This window comes from Paramormyrops kingsleyae, chromosome 8, assembly GCF_048594095.1.
Source record: "Paramormyrops kingsleyae isolate MSU_618 chromosome 8, PKINGS_0.4, whole genome shotgun sequence".
Classification (NCBI taxonomy): Eukaryota; Metazoa; Chordata; class Actinopteri; order Osteoglossiformes; family Mormyridae; genus Paramormyrops; species Paramormyrops kingsleyae.
In genome coordinates, this window is record NC_132804.1 from 37728537 (window position 1) to 37750047 (window position 21511).

The 21511-nt window shown below is 41.5% G+C and overlaps 1 protein-coding gene across 2 annotated transcripts in view; it reads left to right on the top strand.

Annotated features, from left to right (window-relative positions):
* klhdc8a (kelch domain containing 8A) overlaps positions 1 to 21511 on the top strand; it is a 164447-nt gene that overhangs the window by 108193 nt on the left and 34743 nt on the right. For both annotated transcript variants that reach the window (XM_072715778.1, XM_072715779.1), the window contains one exon: positions 9499 to 9717. In XM_072715778.1, coding sequence (XP_072571879.1) covers positions 9499 to 9717 — 219 coding nt within the window. The remainder of the gene's footprint in view (positions 1 to 9498; positions 9718 to 21511) is intronic.

Below are 21511 nucleotides of genomic sequence, written 5' to 3' on the forward strand. Positions count from 1 at the left end.
AGCGCATTTTAGCGGTTTCATGTGGACGGAAATATTTTAGAAGACAATGTTCGTGAGGACGGGGATTTTTTTTAAAACGGAGGAGGAAAAACACCGTTTTAAAAAATACCTGTGTACATGTGGACAAGGCATTAGTCTTAGAGGAATGTCTTATGAGGAGAGGTTAGCTGAGCTGAATCTGTTCAGCTTTGAGCAAAGGAAAATAAGGGGAGGATTATCCAGGTATATATGATTCTAACAGGTCTGGATACTTTTCAACCAAATAGTTACTTTACTATTAGTTGATTAGTTAGATTACAATAACTCCATAGGTAGAAATGCCATAGGTGGAAATTAGTGGGAGAACATTTTAAACTGGATTTGAGAAAGAACTTCTTTACACAGTGTGTAGTTAGAGTATGGAATAGTCCTCCTGTTAGTGCAGTGCAAGCTAAAACCTTGGGTTCCTTTAAATCAGAGCTGGATAAGAATTTAACACCTCTGAGCTATTAGTTGAGTTTTCCCCAAACGAGCTTGATTGAACGAATGGCCTCCTCTCGTTCGTAAATTTCTTATGTTCTTATGACTCTCTAGTCAGCTACATGTTATCTCTCTAACAGAGAACACCAGAAAACCTATTATTTTACCATTCCAAGATTGTTTTGTCACTCTTCCTCAGCTACACAAACTGCTTTGTCTTTACTGTTAAACTATACTTTGATTTTTATTTCCAAGTATTTTATCCCTTGTGCATTTCATGTTGAAAAGTCTAAATGCAGAAGTTTACAATGGTTGAATTCAGAGAAGGTGGAACAGTTGCCTTAGCAAGTGGCTCCATGGAAAGGAAAAAAAAGAATGCTACTGGTCAGCTGGAAACATTGATAAAGTTGTTAGGAACTGTACCAACCCTCAGGAAAACTGGGAGAAGTACTATGTGTGGGTTTTAGCAGAGACAGGTACTGTAGGTTAATTTGGAAGCTCTTGTATGCTTGTGTGCAAAATTCTTCTCTATTACAACAAATTACCTTAAAGAATGTAGATGTTTTATAGGAACATATTCACAGGCCAGGGAAAAACTAAGTAAAGCAGAGTTGAAATCCGATCTTCAAACTGATTCAGACGTGGAGAGAGGATCATGACAAAGAAAGTATGTAGCGGGAAAGATTATTATCTATCTACATCCTGTTATTCTTTGGATGTCTGGGGGTAATTTAATGATCTAGGATGCGTGGGATCTTTATGTATGTATCTGTATTCTGATTATGATTTATCAGTCATTTATTCTTATATATTACTCAGTAGTATGCACATAGGTGCACATAAATAGATTGCAGTGTTTGTTAGCAGGATAAAATCACCACAGTTGATTCTGTCATGCTCAGATATTCTAATAAATGTTACACTACATTTACACAATATATAGAACATGAATATTCATAAATTAATTTCTCAGTTTGATAACTATACCTTGCTTGACAATAGAAAAAGAAAATACTCCAGTTTAAAATCTGAAGAAGAAACATATGAACCATGCAAGCCACCACCTCCACCACAGACACTGCTCCCTCCCCACCCACAAAGATGTGAATAAAAGCCTTTTGTATCTGCAGTGACACCACTCCAAACTACCTAGCAAACATCAAGTGACATACCCAACATCAAGTCATCAAGTGTGCAGCATGTTGAATTGGTCTACCATGCTTGAAGACATAAAAGACACCCTGAATGTACAAGGAAGAATGTTACAAATGCTTCATTGGCAACAAGACAAGTCTCTGCCCCTTCTTTTCCTGAGGGAATGTTTCCACTAAAAACTGTAGATGATGTTTTTGTGGAACAAAAATTGAGTGAAGAAGATTTTTTTTTTACCATATTAATGGTAAATATAAATCTATATTAATTAATTCTGGACATACTGAACATTATAATCTTGGATTCAGATTATAAGCTCATGTCTGGCCTTCTTCCTAAATGGCCATAGTCACATAGTTACTTTAACAGTTAATCCTATTTGTCTAATTTGGAAACTCAATCAATCATTCATTTCATTTCTAGGGGGGGATGGCGGGAACAGAATTGTCAGATATTTGGGTTCTATCAGTATAAAAAGCAGTCAAGTGCTTTTTACTAGTTTAGTCCATTTCTGGTGGCTCTACTTTGAAAACTGAAGTAGACGTCAAATCAGTGGGTTTATATGGGAAAATGGAGTGAATGATTACGAGAATCGATTGAAATACAGTTGAAAGCAGTCAATATAAAAGGCTAATAGCCTCTAAGCACCTACAAATGGCCTTTAGACATATGTTAGTATTTTTTTCATTAAGGTTCGTTACAACCCCATGTGTTATGTCTCTATGATAATGATAAATATAAGTTGTATTTCACACAACTGTGCAAACCCTAGCTGAAAACTGCAGTAATGTGTTGCTTTCCTTTGCTTTGTTTTTTAATCTCTCCCAACAAAGTGCCCTGAAGAGGAAAGCTTTAACCAACAAAGTCAACTGAAGGGATGCAGAAAAGGCAGTCTCCAAGTGGATTAGTGGTGTTTGTGACCATGGTGGTAATCATTCACTTAGAGCACAGCATTCTGCACAAAACAAAATTACTTGAAATCTATGCTGATTTGTGTTTATAGAAATTTTTTATTTAAAGATATATTCCTTTTAGTTGTGAAACTTCAGAATGTCCAGGCTAGATTTATTAAAGCAATTTTAAATTTTATTTCATACATTCTCTAAACAAATGTTCCAATTATTTGAAAAGAATTTCAGTGAAATTGTACGGAAGCCCTGAACCGCATTTGATGATTTTTTTCCAGAGACAATAAGTCGTTATTTTGACATAATAAGTCGTTATAACGAGTTATTATCTCGTTATTTTGACATAATAAGTCGTTATAACGAGTTATTATCTCGTTATTTTGACATAATAAGTCGTTATAACAAGATAGTAAGTCATTATTTTGACATGTCGTTTTAACGAGATAGTCATTATTTCGACATAATAATGATAGGTATAAATTATAATGCATTCATAGTCTGCCATGTGCCATCAGCATCAAGCGCATATATCCAGTGAGCGTGCTTTTTGCTCAAGAAGTCGCAATCATAGCGCGTTGGAAGGAGTTTAATCATGGAACTGTGGATTCTTTTTGTAATTTTCTACAGTAAACCACTTAATATGATAATAGTCTAAAATAGTCTTATAAGCTATCGTTTTGTTACAGCTTTTTTGCAGTTTTTTTATCGTGGATTAAATAAGATCTACTGATATAGATTTCATCACTTAGGATTCAATGCTTTTTTTGGGTCAAGTCAGATTTTGGTTGTTCATCAGTTCATTATGTGGGTGGAGCAGTACACTTACGGTATCTCCTAATGGGTCGGCTGAGTGCGATTACATGCAGGGTTTATTAGCCGCGGTTAAGGCTGTTCATGTTCTTACCACTGAATCACTCTGGCTACGTTCACACTGCCAGCCACATCGTTCAATTCCGATTTTTTGCTCAGATCGAATTTGTCTATCTTGATGGTTCACATTCATAACTACAAGTGACCTGTATCTGACTGTAATGTGAACGCATCGGTCCTCTAAAACGTCACACATGCGCACATTGATACGTTTTTACATGGGTAAAAAGCTGGTCGTAAAATCGACACGTTGTGCGGCCATGACCGTTGCGCTGATTCGAGTCTTTTGCCTCCTTAAACTTTGACTTCAGGCTCTTTATTTTTCTTTGGCATTGTAGTCAAGTTCGTTTGTGTCCGCGCTGTGCCATTTCTTTGGCAATTATTTCAATTACTATTCTATTACAATAGGTTCCTTCCAGTTCCTTTCCAAATATCAATTAAATCCCCAACTTCTCCATCCTTCTTGTGACTGTTATCGCAATTCTCCCCCATTTTTACCTTCCCGCGCTGCCAGTGCAGGCATATGTTAGCATATGCATATAAGCAAAAAGCCACATGAATTCCGATCTGAGCGTTCACATTCAGGTCGCATGGCCGCGAATCGGATACGTATCAGATTTTGTACCACATACTGTATGAAAATGACATAAATCTGATTTGAAAAGATTAGATTTGTGTGTCCATACAGCCCGAAAAAGATCATATCAGTGTCACATTAAGGCAAAAAATCCGATTTGAGTCACTTCAGCATGGCAGTGTGAACGTAGCCTCTGTCTGTGCACTGTTACAGTTTTTCTCATTTGCTAAGACACGCTCAGTGAAACTGGGATTCACTTGATCTTCATCATCACATTCTTAGCACAGGAGAAGTCTTCTCTTTCAAATGCCTTAACACTTTTTCATTTGTTTCACACATTTTTCACACCTTTTGTCAAAACAGTCACCACAGATCTCATTGAAAGATCCCAAACTCCATTGGATTCACTGTGTTGAACAAAAGGAAAACATCTATTAACAGCTGATAGAATGTACTTGCATAATTATGAATATCCAATGCACCTGTGTGAAACTTGTTTGCACAACTCTTCAATCAGCAATCAATCCTCATCCCTCTACAAAAGATGCCACCTCTGTATTGCTATTTGCAAGCATGGATCAAAGAGGCGATAGGCACGGAAGGAGAGTAAGAGGCCATGGCAGAGGGGCCCGAGGAAGAGGAGTTCCTATGCGTGGTGAAGGAGCTGCAGCAGCAAGAGGACAAAATCGAGCTCAAGTTCCAAATGAAATTCGGGCAACAATTATTGACCATGTCATCAATCATGGCTTGTCCTTTAGAGAGGCTGGACAAAGGGTCCAGCCCATTCTGAGTCGGAGCACTGTGGCATCTATTGTCAGGCTTTTTCGGAATGAGAACAGGTAATTCACAGTGTTACTGTAATGTATACCACTGTGTATTTCAGCTTTACTGCATTGCCCTGTTAGCAGAACAAACTGTGTCTACAGTAATGCAGCTGTTTTATCAATCCTATTTATGTGACTGTCATGCAGTAATGTCAATTTCGACATGCTTTTTGCTTTTACTTTATAGAATCCACACATTACCACACACTGGTGGCAGAGGAAAGATATTTGGTATTGAACAGGAGTCTGCCATTGTAGATATGGTAGTGGCAAACAATGCAATCAGACTGCGTGAAATCCAGGCAGCAGTAATTGCAGATCAGGGAGTATTTAGAAATATAAACAGTGTGAGTTTGTCAACTATAGATCGAGTCCTTAAATGAAACCATGTCAGAATGAAGCAGCTGTACAGAGTTCCATTTCAAAGAAACTCTGACATCGTAAAGGAGGCACGATTCCAGTATGTGCAGGTACAGATTTTTTATTGTAATACCTTGTTTACCATAGTTACATGCGACTGGAATAATTTGCTTCGTGAATTTGCTCTTTTTCTTAGAGAATAATGGAGCTTGAAGCAGAAGGGGCACATCACAAATGCATTTTTGTGGATGAAGCTGGCTTCAACCTCTGTAAAGTGAGGAGACGCGGGAGGAACATCATTGGGCAGAGGGCCACTGTCACAGTGCCAGGTCAGAGGGGTGCCAATATCACCATGTGTGCTGCCATCTCCAATGATGGGGTCCTTTGCCACATACCAACTATTGGCCCATACAATACAGAACGCCTCATCACATTTCTTGATGCATTGAAAGAAATACTGATTCCACCCGAAGAGAGAGGGCTGTTGAGGCCTGGCATGACTCAGTATGTCATAATTTGGGACAATGTGGCTTTCCACCACTCTCGCCTTGTGAATGAATGGTTTGCAGCAGAGCCTCGTATTATGATGCAATTCCTCCCTGCATACTCGCCGTTTCTGAACCCAATCGAGGAGTTCTTCTCTGCTTGGAGGTGGAAGGTGTATGATCACCGGCCATATGAGCAGATGCCCCTCCTGGAGGCAATGAATGCTGGTTGCCTGGCAATAGGTGCAGAGGACTGCCAGGGATGGATACGCCATGCAAGGAGGTATTTCCCTCGGTGCATTGCAAGGGAAAACATTCAATGCGATGTTGATGAGAACCTGTGGCATAATCGGCAAGAACGAATGGACTAAATGCGAAAGATAAAATATATATAAGAACATAAGAACATAAGAACTATACAAACGAGAGGAGGCCATTCGGCCCATCGAGCTCGCTTGGGGAGAACTTAACTAATAGCTCAGAGTTGTTAAAATCTTATCTAGCTCTGATTTAAAGGAACCCAAGGATTCAGCTTGCACTACGTTATCAGGAAGACTATTCCATACTCTGACTACACGCTGTGTAAAGAAGTGCTTCCTTAAATCCAGTTTGAAATGTTCTCCCGCTAATTTCCACCTATGGCCACGAGTTCTTGTATTTGAACTAATGCTGAAGTAACTATTCGGTTGAACAGCATCCAAACCTGTTAGAATCTTATAGACCTGGATCATGTCCCCCCTCAGTCTCCTTTGCTTGAGGCTGAACAGATTTAGCTCAAATAACCTTTCCTCGTATGACATTCCTCTAAGACCAGGAATCATTCTTGTGGCCCTACGCTGCACCTTTTCTAAGGCCGCTATGTCCTTTTTAAGATATGGTGACCAAACCTGTACACAATATTCTAGGTGAGGTCTCACCAAGGAATTGTATAATCTTAGCATTACCTCCCTTGACTTAAACTCCACACACCTGGAGATGTACCCCAACATCCTATTGGCCTTTTTTATTGCTTCCCCACACTGGCGAGAATGAGACATGGAAGCATCAACATACACACCAAGGTCTTTCTCATAATCAGCTACCTTTATTTCAGTAGGTCCCATAAAATACCTGTACTTTATATTTCTGCTCCCTACATGGAGTACCTTACATTTGTCTATGTTAAATTTCATCTGCCAGGTGTCAGCCCAGTCACTAATTAAATTAAGATCCCGCTGTAGCTGCTGAGCCGCTAGTTCAGTATCTGCTACACCACCCACCTTGGTGTCATCTGCAAATTTCACCAGTTTACTGTATATATTGGTGTCTATATCATTTATGTAAATTAGGAACAAAAGTGGTCCTAAAATTGAACCCTGCGGTACCCCACTATGAACGCAGGCCCACTGTGACATCGAGCCTCTTATAACTACTCGCTGCTTCCTATCCGTTAACCAGTTATCAATCCAAGTCGCTACAGTTCCTAAAATACCTGTCGCTTTGAGTTTAAGTGAGAGCCTCTTGTGGGGAACAACATCAAAAGCCTTTTGGAAATCTAAATAGATGACATCATAGGCCTTCTTATCATCAACTTCCTGAGTAGCTTCCTCAAAAAACTCCAACAGATTTGTTAAACATGATCTACCTCTCCTAAATCCATGCTGGCTATCCCTCAAAATGTTATTTGAGTCCAGGTAATCTACCATTTTCTCTTTGATTATAGCCTCCATAACTTTACCAGTTATACAAGTTAGACTGATTGGCCTATAGTTTGACAAATTACTTCTATCCCCTTTTTTGAAAATGGGCGTTATGTTGGCATGCTTCCAATCAGAAGGTACCACACCTTCAGATAAGGATTTTTGAAACAGTAATGTTAAGGGTCGGCAAATAATATCCCTCATCTCTTTTAACACTATATATATATTTTTTTTAAAAGGTATTTTCACCCATAAGTTTCCTTTGGTAGTTGTGTTTTTTTTTTTTTTCAGTATCCATTTGAGTTTGTAAAGTGTTATATTGCATATTGATGGCTGTATTTTGTTATCCATCGTGTAATGATTGATTGAAAGAATAAATTAATTTGACCACAAGTTGTGGTGTTTGATGGAAATATTTTCTTATGTTGCATGTTTTTAATGTTTTGTGAGTGTTAGAGCATTTTGCTAACAAAATGAGTCATTTTGGCCATTGAGCTTCAGTTTTATCCTGTGTGTTAACTGTTTTGAAAATGTGATGTCAGAGTGGGCAAATGTGTTTAAGCAATCGAGAAACTGTAACAGCAGCCCAATAATTAGACGTACGGGTCAAACTGCACCAACATAATAACGTGCGACGTAATTCTGTCCTGGCTCATCGGTCAATGTTATTCTGATTTTCAGTTCGGATGTAGATGAATTACCCAGGCAATGTTTTAGAAAGAATTAGTGGAATATAAAATGTTATGAAATGCTACACACGATAAGTTTATAGGCGATTTATGACAAACGATAAGAAAGATATGGATCATATTAATGGTCTATATAAGGTTATCATCAGTAAGGGTTAACTTGGAATGAAAGCACAAACTATGTAAAATTCCCAGAAATACATGGGTCGTTAGTGTACCAAGTAAGCTACTGATGTTAACAGTGTGTCAGCATGACTTAATGCATTGTTTAATATTGGTGCAAAGCTTAACATGAGTTATGTCAAAATAACGAGATAATATCTTGTTATAACGACTTATTGTGTCAAAATAACGAGATAATATCTCGTTATAATGACTTATGTTGAAATAATGACTTATTGTCTCTGAAAAAACATTCATCAAATGCGGTTCAGGACTTCCGTAAAATTGCAGTTACTTTTGTAAAACAGTTTATTTTGTTGTTTTTTAAATTGTTGTTTAAATGTTATAAACCAAATATGTAAAATATTAAAAGCAATAAATGGTCACTTGATTTCTCAGGTTTATAAACACTATCACTGTATTATTTTCATTTGAAAACTTACAATTCTGCAGTTTATTTTAATTAACTCTTGAATTCCAAGTTTACCAAAAGTCCTACAGTGAGACAAGTCTTTCTGAACTGGTCCGGTACATCAAATACTCTACTCTGTGTCCTTAAAGTGTACCATCTGAGCTGAAACCACTTAACACATTGGGATGGCCCCAAATTGCAACCATTTCTTATCTAATAAATACCCTTTAAAAACACTTGGGCTGTAGTTAAAGGGGGAAATGTAAATCCCATATAAACCCTTCCAGTTATAACGCCACACTGTTCCCATCTTACACCCATAAATATGCAACTTGGGCTGCCCCTCTTTGGGCTCATACTGTCACGCTGTGCGAGCAACGAGCAGGCAATGGAGGCGAGAGCAGCCAGGCTGATGGAAGAACGGGGTTTATTACGGTCAAACAGACAGGACTGGTACTCACACAAGCTATCGACGATGACAGATCTGGGGGAAACTAACCGAGACGTGGACTAAATACACAAGACAAACTGAGTTTAACGAGCAACAGGTGAGAACAATCAGGCATAAAAACGAGGTAACGAGGTGGGCGTGGCACACACAAGGATCGTACGGAGCTGGGCGTGACACATACAGAGACCAAGCCCGGTCCAAAATGAGTCAACCAATTGGGACCCATTATTAAACCCATATAAAACCCACATGGGGCCCATATGGACATGCTGGCTGGACAGGGATACTTAAACCATTCCAAAAGACCAAAACAAACATGCTAATTTTCCATGTATATGGGAAGTAACTAACTTCATACTTGATAACTGCATTGGCATGTCATGTTAAATTAAGACAAATAGGCATCATTTATGGCACTGAGTTTCTAATTGTGTTTGTCTAAAAAACATAACATTTCTTTCTGGCCATAGGGGGACGTCAGAATAAAAGATGTGTGAAAGCCTATGAGGTCTTTGATTTTGAGACTCGCTCCTGGACAACACTTCCAAGTTTGCCTTGCAAAAGATCCTACTCAGGAGTGGTGTGGGATGAAATGGGACGACTCTACTGGCTGGGAGGACTCCGGCAAGGGGGTTCCCACCAAAGTTCTAAATTCACCAAGAACATCAATATCTTTGACACAAATAAAGGTGGGTTCCTAATATCTTTCATTGTATGCACTTATTTTTGGAGGGAATTTACCTAACATTCCCTAAGAACTACAACATTGTTTTTAGAAAAATAATATTGTTTAAATATTTAATGTTTAAAATAATGTTTAAAATCTGAAAAATATATTTTACATTATTGTATGGAATCACTTTGCAGCACCTACAATCAATGAATGAAATCATTAAAGAAAATCTTAGATGCAATGTGCATGTTTATAAATTAGATTATCTTTTCTCCCATAAGAAAAAGCAATAATTGCATTTTTTTATTAATGTGGAAAGATGACAGTGCTTTTGTGGGTAACACTGTTATCTCACGCCTACAGTGTTGGGGGTTTGATTTCTGCCCCCACTCCTGTGCATTTACATTCTCTCTCCATGTGGTGTGGGTTTCCTCTTTGTACTCCAGTGTCCTCTCTCACTCCATAGGACCTACAGTTAGACAAAACTGGCTTTTCTAAATCACCCATTATGTGTATATGTGTGTATGTGCCCTGTGATGGACTGGCATCACATCCAGGATGTCCTCCTGCCTTGTGCCATGTAATGCTTAGTATAGGCTTCAGGTTCTACATTATCTTGTAGTGAATAAATGTTTAGGAGATTGATTGATTAGTTTGCCATTTATTTATACAGTTACAATGAAAGGTAAATAACTTTGCTATACATTAGCTATTCAGAAACACGTGACATTGCATTAAAGGTCACTATGACTGTTGACCTCCTAAAAGAGTACAAGCTGCTATAGCAAGGGTGGATCAACTTCAAATCCTTGGTTGCTGAACAAGCTGGTGTCCACATAATGGATAGTGCATATGGTGCAGTTTGCCTTCAAGTTTTCTGAATAGATGTCATTTACCTTGGTAGCCTCTTCACTACGGAAGCCTCTGACCACCAAAGCAACTATAGCTCACAGCCTGAGCTCTTCAAAATAGTGATAAGCTATGAAACTAGTTAAAGTGCATATTCATACGACTGAGGCTGACAGATACAGAAACTTCTAAACCAGGGGTGTCAAACTCAAATACACAGTGGGCCAAAATTTTAAACTTGGACAAAGTCGCAGGCCAACATTGATATTTATTGAAAAAATGGACCCAAACAACTTAAAACAATAGGGAACAAGCAATGCTTAATACTATATAATATATAACTTAATATTGCGCACATGCAAAATCGAATAAAAAAAAAAAAAACACATCAGTGGCATTCATTTCTTAAAATTTAAATTAAAATCGTATGTCTCTTTTTTATTTGCAGCCTTCTGATTTAAATTTTAACAGTAATCTTTTTCCACAGGCTAATAATAAATAAAAAAATAAAATAACAATAATAAACCAATTTACTAATAATAATATCCTTCAATGAACGTGCAACCATTTAAGCCCATGCCTTGGACTAGCAAGAAAAAGTGCATAGAGACAACTTTAATTCAACCAAGGAGACCTTAGGTAGTTGACATGACATTTTAAAAGAGTCTGAGAAGAGTGATTTGGCGAAGCCCGTCTCCTGGTCGTTGGTTCTACCAACTCTGAAGCCGACAGATCTGGCTGGGCGACCAGGCAGGAGGCGAAGGAGCCTACCCCCTCGGACCAGGACGGGGAGCCGAAGGTGGTGGAGGGGAGGAGGTGGGCGAACCGAATAGCTGTAACGGCAAAGAAGTGGGTTAGACTTATTCTTTATATAGAACTTGGACCGCTGTGATTGGACATGACGACGTTCATAAGGTCTCCTTAATTTGAACTTTCGTATTCACTTTCATTTCAACCAAGGAGACCTTAGGTAGTTGACATGACTGTTTATTTGGTTAAACATTTTAAATGAGTCTGAGAAGAGTGATTTGGCGAAGCCCGTCTCCTGGTCATTGGTTCTACCAACTCTGAAGCTGACAGATCTGGCTGGGCGACCAGGCAGGAGGCGAAGGAGCCTACCCCCAAAGTTAATATAGTGAAGAAGGTGAGAAGTAGGACAACTGTACCACTTGGGCTATCAGGCGATGCACTAGACCTGTCGGGAAGAAACAGAAAGAAATGTTTAAGCAGTGACGTGGACTAATTGAATGTAGAAATTGATCTTAATCTTTAACAACCGTTGAAGGGCTATTGAGATATGTTATGCGACCTGAGAGAAGTGCAGAGCCGTTGACTTCATGGAGAACCGTATGGGGATGCTGAATGATTTCGAAAGTGGTATGGAGCCACTGGTGTAACAAAAAGGCGTTATGGAGACGCCAAGCGTTTATAGGGGAGGGTGTTGTTGGTATGACGAAGCATTATGGATATGCTTTAGCGCTTTGCCAGCGGTATGGAGCCGCTATGTTACTGCAGGGGCGTTATGGAGACGCCAAGCGCTTGTATAGGGGAGGTTGTTGTTGGTACGACGAAGCGTTATGAATACGCTTAGTGCTTTACCAGCGGTATGGAGCCGCTAAGAATGACGAGGCAAGCATCGAGGAGACGACGATGATCGATGGCAATATAGGTAAGACATAACATTTCCGAAAGGGTATTGCTTAAACCACCACCAACGGCTATCTGAGAGATACTTACATCCGCTGCAGCGATGATTCGCTGAGCCTCGAGGATCATGGAGGTATCAGCACGGACGTATGATGCAAAGGCAGAGGAGGACCATTGTCCTAGGAGTTTCAATATTGATGGCGGAACTCCTTGATGTGATGCAGCAGATGCCGCTCCAATCCGAAAGGAGTGCCCAGAATAATGAGAGTGAGGGAGTCCACAAATAAATAAGAGGGTCTTTAAATGGTGAACCAGGGGTAAGACATGGGTGTGCCGTTAGGAGTTATGAAGAGAGAGATTAAGGGAGTTAAACGAGGTCTTAGACGAAGATACTTTATCATGGAGTCAAAGGGACAATATGAAGTCTTGTTGCATGCAATGTAGAGTGTAGAGCCAGCACCACCCGAATTTGATTTAGTACTGCTTAGAAAGACAGAAAAGAATGAGGCTGAAAAAGAAATATCAGAGATGCGAAGAGTACGATTAGGGAGAGATTTGACGTAGGTGAATTCCCCGGGTCGCATAAGACCATAAAAAGCAAGAAGAAAAACAGCTTCTAGCAGAGTGTCAGTGAAGAGTGAAAAACATCCATGACGAAGAACGGTGATCATAGATTTTAAAATACCCAAAGTGATAGGAAGTCTTTTATCAATGGGAGTGGGAGAAGATTTCTTAAAGCCTCTTAGTAAGAGATGAACAGAGGGGTTCGAAAACAGACTGGGTAAGGAAGGGTTGGAGCATCGGGCGTGGAATTGAATACCTGCCACCAAACCGAGAATTGACGCCGGACTAAGGCATTTGTGCTCAAAAGAGTAAGTAAGAAAGGTGCAAACAACAGATGAGGAAAGAGGGAGTGCGGGTAGGCCAAAGGTGCGGCAGAAAGAAGTGAAAGCCTTCCAGGCAGAGTCGTAAGATTTTAGGGTAGAAGCAGAGAGACCTAATCTGATGTACCTAGTGGTTGAGTTCAGTAGGTGAATGTATTGCGGGTTTAAATTAGTATGAGGTCTGAAAGAGAGGGGCATGAATCTGGAAGGGTGTTGGCGCCTGGGCACAACCGACGGAATTCCTGAAAACAGAAACGCGACAGGGAGTCAGCTATTTGATTCTTAAAACCCGGAATGTATTCGGCCGTAAGAATAAAGTTATGCGAGAGTGAGAGCCAAGTAAGACGTCGTACAAGGGGCATAAAGGAGATGACCTTAGAACGACCCTTATTAATTATGAAAACAACAGCTTCATTATCGCACAACACTTTTATCCTCCTACGGGACCATTCTTTTCCCCATATAGCACAAGCGACTACAATGGGATACAGTTCATGGAAGGCAGAGGACGCTGGCATGGGATATAAAGTTACAAAATCCGCGGGCCAACGCGACGCGAACCAGGAGCCTCGATAATAACCGCCGAAACCGACAGAGGGTGCGGCATCCGTGTAAAAACATAGAGAGTGAGACGTATCTGTAATTTTGTTGTAAAAAAACGAAATGCCATTCCAGTGATCGAGAAACGCGATCCAGAATTTAAGGTCAGAAAGACAGCCATCGTTTAAAATAAGCATGTCGTGCAACTCGGAAACCGATTTAGCCAGATCGAGTAGACGCGATATAAACGAGCGACCCTGCGAGATGATGCGCATGGCGAAGTTTAAGTGCCCCAAAAGGGAAAGCAATTCGCGTTTGGAGACCGAGGAAGAGTGCAGGAATGAGTGGCAGATTTCGCGAATGCGATTCAATTTGTCTAGCGGTAGAGAAGCTTTCATTTCAATGCTGTTGTAGCGGTCGTACTCTGGTTGTGTAGTTTTTCTTTTTTTTAATTATTTTTAAAACGATGACAACAAAGATGATCCCGATTCTTTTTTAATTCTGCAGAAACACATAGCACATGTAAGATGGCGCACAGCACAACATCTCTCCCTTCGCCCGTGTTCACATTTGCAGAGCGAGAGACAATTCACCCAGCCTCTCTGGCGGCAAAAGTTAATCTAACATGTCGCAGCGCGGCACGAGGCATCTTGTGTGTCGCTAATACGTGCTCCACCTAACACAAACACTACATATGTGGTTCCGCACAGTATAATTATATACACAGCATCTTATAATACAATATACAATCAACATAAAACGCACAAAAACAACACGAAAGTTTTGTGAAGTTCACATTAAATAAGTTGCAATTTTTAACTTGGCTACATGCTCCCCCCTGAACTTCACAAAATTCGTTCTTAAGGGTGAGCATCTATAGTAACCCTTACAGAACTCAAACTGCCAATTAGTACACGAGTCACAGCAGCACATGCTTCCCACTCAACAGAGAAAGTGATCCAAACGGGTTGATCAGGCCCGTTAAAATCAACTTGCTAACAAGGTGCCTTAAACACCATTATACAAAAGACTTCGGATACTATATGAAAATTCGTAACCTTCTAAACCTTTCCCAAAAGAGAATAGGCCAAAAAAAAAAAATATATATATATACGCACAAAGGGACTCACTAATATAAATTCAACCAACCTATAACAACAGAGATTTTGCAAACCCACTGACAGAACTTCTTGTCCTTACATTTTGTGTCATGTTCTGAATGAGCCTATTGACAGGCTTCACAAATCTACCAAATCAAGTTCTGATTTGGGACGAGACCTGATTAGAAGATGAACCTACAGATTCAGAGGGCATTACCTCCTTGTTGACTGGAGCTCTCTCTGATTCAGATGTTACGTTGTCACAGCCTGTCTCTGCATTAATTGAATAGATGGAAACATTTTCAGAAGAGGCAGATACATCCTGTACTGCAGTAAAATCAACCTTTGAGGGGTCTGGATTCACTGCCAATGAGACAACACTCTCTGATTCAGAAGGGACACTACTTGAGACAACACCTGGAGTGGTCTCCGCGACCCAACTGGCAGTTCGATCCCTATCACTGCATAATGGTATGGGTACTACAACATCACTCAAAGCTGCTTCACTACAGGTGTTGTCTGGAGCACTGTCATCACTAAATAAGGGCTCCAATTCTCCAACCTCAATTGGCAAGAAGTTAGCTTGGAGAAGCAAATTCCTGTGGACAACTTTTTCTTGTCCTGTATTTACATTACGGATACGGTAAGTGTGACATTGAGGGTTCAGACCAACAACAACATAGGGTGTAGACTCCCATTTGTCTGCAAGCTTTCTCCGACCACGTTCTCCTTTGTTTGCCAGCAAAACCTGGTCGCCAATTTCAATTCTACATCCCCTAGTTTTCTTGTTATACAGTTCAGCTTGCCGTTTTTGACTGGCTTCTGCATTCTTTTGAGCAAGAGACAAAGCTTCCTTCAGGTCGTCCCTCACCCGTCTCACATACTCATTATAATCAGCAATGACGCAGTCCCTTTCTACACTACTGAACATGACATCCACAGGAAGCTTGGGAATTCTGCCATACATTAGATAGAATGGCGCGTAGCCAGTTGACTCATGGGCTGTGCAATTGTAAGCAAAGGTCAAAGTTTGCAACATTTGGAGCCACTTCTGCTTACTCCTAGGTGGCAATGACCTTATCATATTACCCAGGGTCCGGTTGAATCGTTCAACATGGCCGTTGCCCATTGGGTGATATGCCATTGTTCTGGACTTTTTAACACCGGCAATTTCCAAGAGATCACGTATCAGCTGACTTTCAAAGTTGGCACCTTGATCCGAATGGATCCTTTCCGGAAAGCCAAAGATACAGAAGAACTTTTCCCAGAGCGTCTTTGCCACCTGCTTTGCAGACTGATTTTTACATGGGAAAGCACAAGCCAGCTTAGTAAAATGGTCAGTTATGACCAGGACGTCTACATTACAACCAGTGCAGTTCTCTGCAGACCAAAAGTCTATGCAGACTAACTCCAAGGGGCATGATGTTTTAATGCTCTCCAAGGGAGCTCTCGCTTCCGGCTCTGGTGTCTTGCTCACTACACATCGTTTGCAACATTTAACATGCTCTCGCACATCCCGTTCTAAACTAACCCAGAAGAACCTCTGTCTTGCAAGGGACAAAGTTCTGCCCTGACCTTGATGCCCAGCTTCATCATGAATTCCCTGAAGAACCTGTCTTACAAGGGAAGCTGGAACAACATACTGCCATCTCCTCTTGCCCATCAAGACATCTTTAGACACCCTGTACAATACTCCATCAAGCATCTTAAGCTTCTCCCACTGCTTCAGTGTTTTGAGCACGTCAAATGTTTCCTTTGCCCTTTCGCACCTGGATGGCCTCTTCCCTCTACTCACATAGAATAGGACCCTTGACATGACCCTATCACCTTGCTGCTTCTCTTGCAATTCACTTAGCGAAAACAATGGAAGTGGACTAGACCCTGGAGACAACAACTGATGGGTATTCTGAGTAAGCCACTGGACAGCTCTATCACTTGCGCCTACCTCCCACTGCGTGTGAACATCAAAGATAGCTGACACTTCAGCGCAGGTGAGCGAACAGTGTTCTGGAGCTGTAGAGGGAAAATGTTCAACATAACATGTATTTGCACTTGCCCTAAAAGCATCCTGGATGGTGTCTTCCTGAATATTCTCAGACTCTTTTAGCAGGGAAACATATGGCTCTGACATCAGCCTTTGGGCAACACTTTGATGGACAAAAGGTTGTCTACTTAGTGCGTCAGCGACAACATTTTTGCTGCCAGGTATATATTGAATACCAAAGTTATATGGGGCCAGCTTAGACAACCACCTCTGCTCGCATGCGTCTAGTTTGGGCTTGGTCAAAATATATGTTAACGGATTATTGTCCGTTCAGACAGTGAAGTGGTGACCTTTCAGCCAATGGCTAAATTTGTCGCAGACTGACCACTTCAACGCCAGAAATTCTAGACGATGGGCAGGGTACTTAGCCTGTGCACGACTGAGAGCTTTGCTAGCGAAGGCGATGGGACGAGCTTTTGTTTCACCGTCTGGTACTTGTGAGAGTACAGCCCCTAACCCATCTAAAGACGCATCTGTAGACAAAATGAAATGAAATCAGGGTGAGCCAGTACGACAGACTCTAACAGGACTGACTTCAGCTTCTGGAAAGCTTCACTATGTTCCCGCTTCCAGTCACCAGGGTTCAGTTTTTTAAAACGTGCATCACCCCTTAGAAAGGCTTTTCCCCCTTTTGGCGCAGCTGTTAGACTGAACAAAGGCTTTGCAATGCTAGAGCAGTTTGGAATAAACTTCTGGTAATACATCACCATGCCCAGAAATGACTTTATTTTTTTTTGTGAGGGTGTTGCTCCATCTGCCATCATGAGGTCCGCTTCGGACACAGCTGATATGGCACTAACTTTATCCGGATCCGTTGCCACCCCAGTCCGGTCAATAATGTGGCCCAGAAATTTTACAGTTCTCCTGAGGAAGTGGCATTTCTTAGGGGCCAATTTAAGCCCATGTACTCTGAGTCTAGTAAACACAAGCACCAGCCTCTTAATGGCTTCCTCTTCATTAGAAGCATACACTAGAAGATCGTCGAGATAACAGAGCAATGTGAGGAAATTCTGATCCCCAAAGATGTTGGTCATGAGCCTCATAAAGCTGGCTGGACTGTTACAAAGCCCCTGTGGCAAACGATTAAACTCTTATAGGCCCATAGGGGTCGTAAAGGCAGTGAACTTTCTGTCTTCTTCAGACATGACGATATTATAAAACCCGGAGGTCAAGTCCATCGCGCTAAAGAAGGCATTACCTCCCAAAGCTGCTAAGCAGTCCGCCTGATGAGGTAAGGGATGGGCGTCCTTAACAGTCCGGGTGTTCAGCCAACGGTAGTCCACACACACTGTAAGATCTCCAGTCTTTTTCCAGACGAGCACAAGTGGTGAAGCCCATTCGCTATAAGACTTGCGAATAATCTCCTGTTCCTCCATCTCTGAGCGTACACTCCTCAATTTCTGATACTGGGCTGGAGGGACACGTCGATAAGGAAGCCTGAAGGGACGATTATCCGAGAGATGGATGCGATGGACAAAATCCTTGGCCTTTCCACAATCCAACTTATGCCTTGAAAACACATCCTCATGCCTTTTGATGAGCTGCACTAGCTGACTTTTCCAATAAGGAGACACTTCACACGAGTCAATATCTAGATCTCCAAGATTGAATTTCTGCAAGCTTCCACGGAGATCAGATGCAGAACAACTTCCTCTGTCACCACTAACATCTCCAATAGTACTTTGACTCTGCACACTCACTATTTTACTTTGGTGATCAGGATACGCATCAAGGTCCTCGACTGCCACAACAGGGAAAACATCAGCGATTTTGGAGTTCCTTCTCAACGTTACCGACTCATCAAGGGGATTTATGATCCTGACTGGAACCCATCCATCACCAGACATGGAGGCTATAACTCTTCCCACCATGATACTTTTCTTGTGGGTCTATGCTCTGGGGGGCTCAATCATGATAGTGCTACCCATAGAAACGGGAGCGTTTACTGGAAGCCTGCCCCATACAAGGTGCTCTTGCTTGGGTAACAGAGTGACAGTCTGAGCCAGTTTTGCTGTGCCCACTATATCAGGGATCTTGTTACCCTTCCATCTGTTAATACCCGATAGCATGTTTAAAAACTGCTCGATTTCGGGTTCTCCAGTCGTCTCAGGACGGTTCATGACGTTCCAATAGCCTGAATCTTGCTTGATCTGAGAAAGCAGGAACTTAATGACATTTGTCCCTAAAATTAGTTGATCCTTCTGTCCTGGCATGACCAGTGTAGGTACGCTTACTAATTTGCCATACACATCCATCTTTAACTGATACATCCCACGTGGTTTAACTTTAACACCACCACACCCAACGAGAAGAATGTCTAACTGTGGCTGATCAACTTGCGCAGGCATACCCCTACTTAACAATTCACGTTCTGTCTCTTCATTGATCGTGCAGGCCATAGATCCACTATCTAACAGTGCTTGGACTACGACACCATCATTTATGAGTACTGAGGTATAGAACAAACTATCTGACTTCTCTAGCTTGGTGATGTTCTGAAACAGAATGATATTGCTGGAGACAGATTTACGACACTCTTCATAAACAGATAAATGATCATCATTCTTAGTGAGGGTTTGGTGCTGCACACTCACATAGTCCCCTCCCAGATGTGAGTCCATTAGTTTCCCTGAGTACACTGATCAGAAGTAGACGGAGCAGCAGGATTAACAACCTTGTGACATTGTCTTTGCTGATGCCCAACCTCCAAACATGACAAACATCTCCTTTCTCTCATACAATGCGAACGGGTGGAATGGTTCCTGTCACCACAGACTCTACATGGAGGCATGCTGCGCCACTGAGCTGTTCTTGGCTGTGAAACAGGAGCGGTGTGACTTGTACGCTCCAACATCCGTTCTAGCATACTCAAAACACGCTCAAAAGTACCAGCTTCTGAAGTTACAGGCTCAGCAGCTTTCAATAGACTTTCAGGGACATAAGCAGGTGCAGCTGGATTCAGACACTCTACCTTTGGAACAATAGGGGGGGGGGGGTCTGACACTTTAGCTGCACTAATTTGTACAGAGTTAACTTCATGTGTCACTAGCAATTTCTTGGACTGAACATCCCTCTGGTGTTCATCAATGGCCTCCTGAATTTCTGTGACTGTCCACTTGCTAATAGGTTTACGCCTAAACATACTGTATAGGCTTGGTTCCTGACAATTCCTGATGAACATCATCGCGACTTCTGAGCTCATGTTCTCCAACTTTGCACCTTGCTTTTGCAAATGACTATCTGCTAACTCGGCGGCCATGTTTAACCTAACCCAGTAATCAACAGGGCACTCACTTGGTTTGGGCTGTGTCGCATAAAAGTCAGCCAGAGGTTGGCATGACCCGGGACTCTCACTATAGTAGCGCCATAACACATCATAGATGGTTCCAGGAGAGATGGCTTCGTTAGGGCTACTTTTGAGTCTGACCTTAACAATGCTTTTGGCCCTGCCTAGTAGGTGACTCAGTATCTCATCCACCTGATCTTTGTCCATGCAACCTGATTTGTGGAGGTACAATTCCATTAACTCTATCCACTCTTGAACTGTGTATCTGTCTGTCACATCTCCTCTGAACATTGGGGGTTCTTTAACATCTGACTTTACAATTAAGCTAACGTTGGAGAGAGCCCGATCTGTACTGGGGGGTCCTGGAGGTGAGACTGAGTTAGGGGGGGTGACTGGGCTTTGACTAGCTAGCAACCTGGTAGCAATGGAATCCCCTATCTGGCTGCCTATCTCATCAATAAGTTCTCGCAACTGCTGTGCAACATTATCGGAAGCGTTGCTAGGAGTAGAAGTAATCGGTCCAACAGGTTGATTTGCTGGAGTTTCAGATAATTGCGGACTAAAATGTAACATTCTAGGGTTACCAACAACACGTTCCTCTACTCCTAACAACCCTCTACCCCTCCCAAGGTAAGGTGTCACCATTTCGGAACTTCTCCCAAACCCAGCCATCATACTTATTTACAGAATAACGAAATAAACACAAAAAAAAGAACTGACCTCAGAAAACGCCAGACAGGTAAAGTAAGGTGGAATTAACAGTATGATGTAGAGAACCTGCAGAAAAAGTCTCTTTCTTTCTTTAGTCACTGCTCTGCAGACGGCCACTTGAACGGCGGGAACCTGGAACAACTCCGGTGATCGGCTGCGGCTGATCCAGTCGATCCGAGTCATGGCACCATTTTATGTAGCGGTCGTACTCTGGTTGTGTAGTTTTGCTTTTTTTTAAATTATTTTTAAAACGATGACAACAAAGATGATCCCGATTGTTTTTTTATTCTGCAGAAACACATAGCACATGTAAGATTGCGCACAGCACAACGTCTCTCCCTTCGCCCGTGTTCACATTTGCAGAGCGAGAGACAATTCACCCAGCCTCTCTGGCGGCAAAAGTTAATCTAACATGTCGCAGCGCGGCACGAGGCATCTTGTGTGTCGCTAATACGTGCTCCACCTAACACAAACACTACATATGTGGTTCCGCACAGTATAATTATATACACAGCATCTTATAATACAATATACAATCAACATAAAACGCACAAAAACAACACGAAAGTTTTGTGAAGTTCACATTAAATAAGTTGCAATTTTTAACTTGGCTACACTGTCAAGCATGATACCCAAAAATTCCAGGGAAGTGAGCGGACCGATGTTTTTTTCCTCCGATAAGGGGATGCCTAATTCGGAAAACATAAGTTTTAATTTGGACAGTGAGGTGCCGAGTTTTGAGGAAGGTG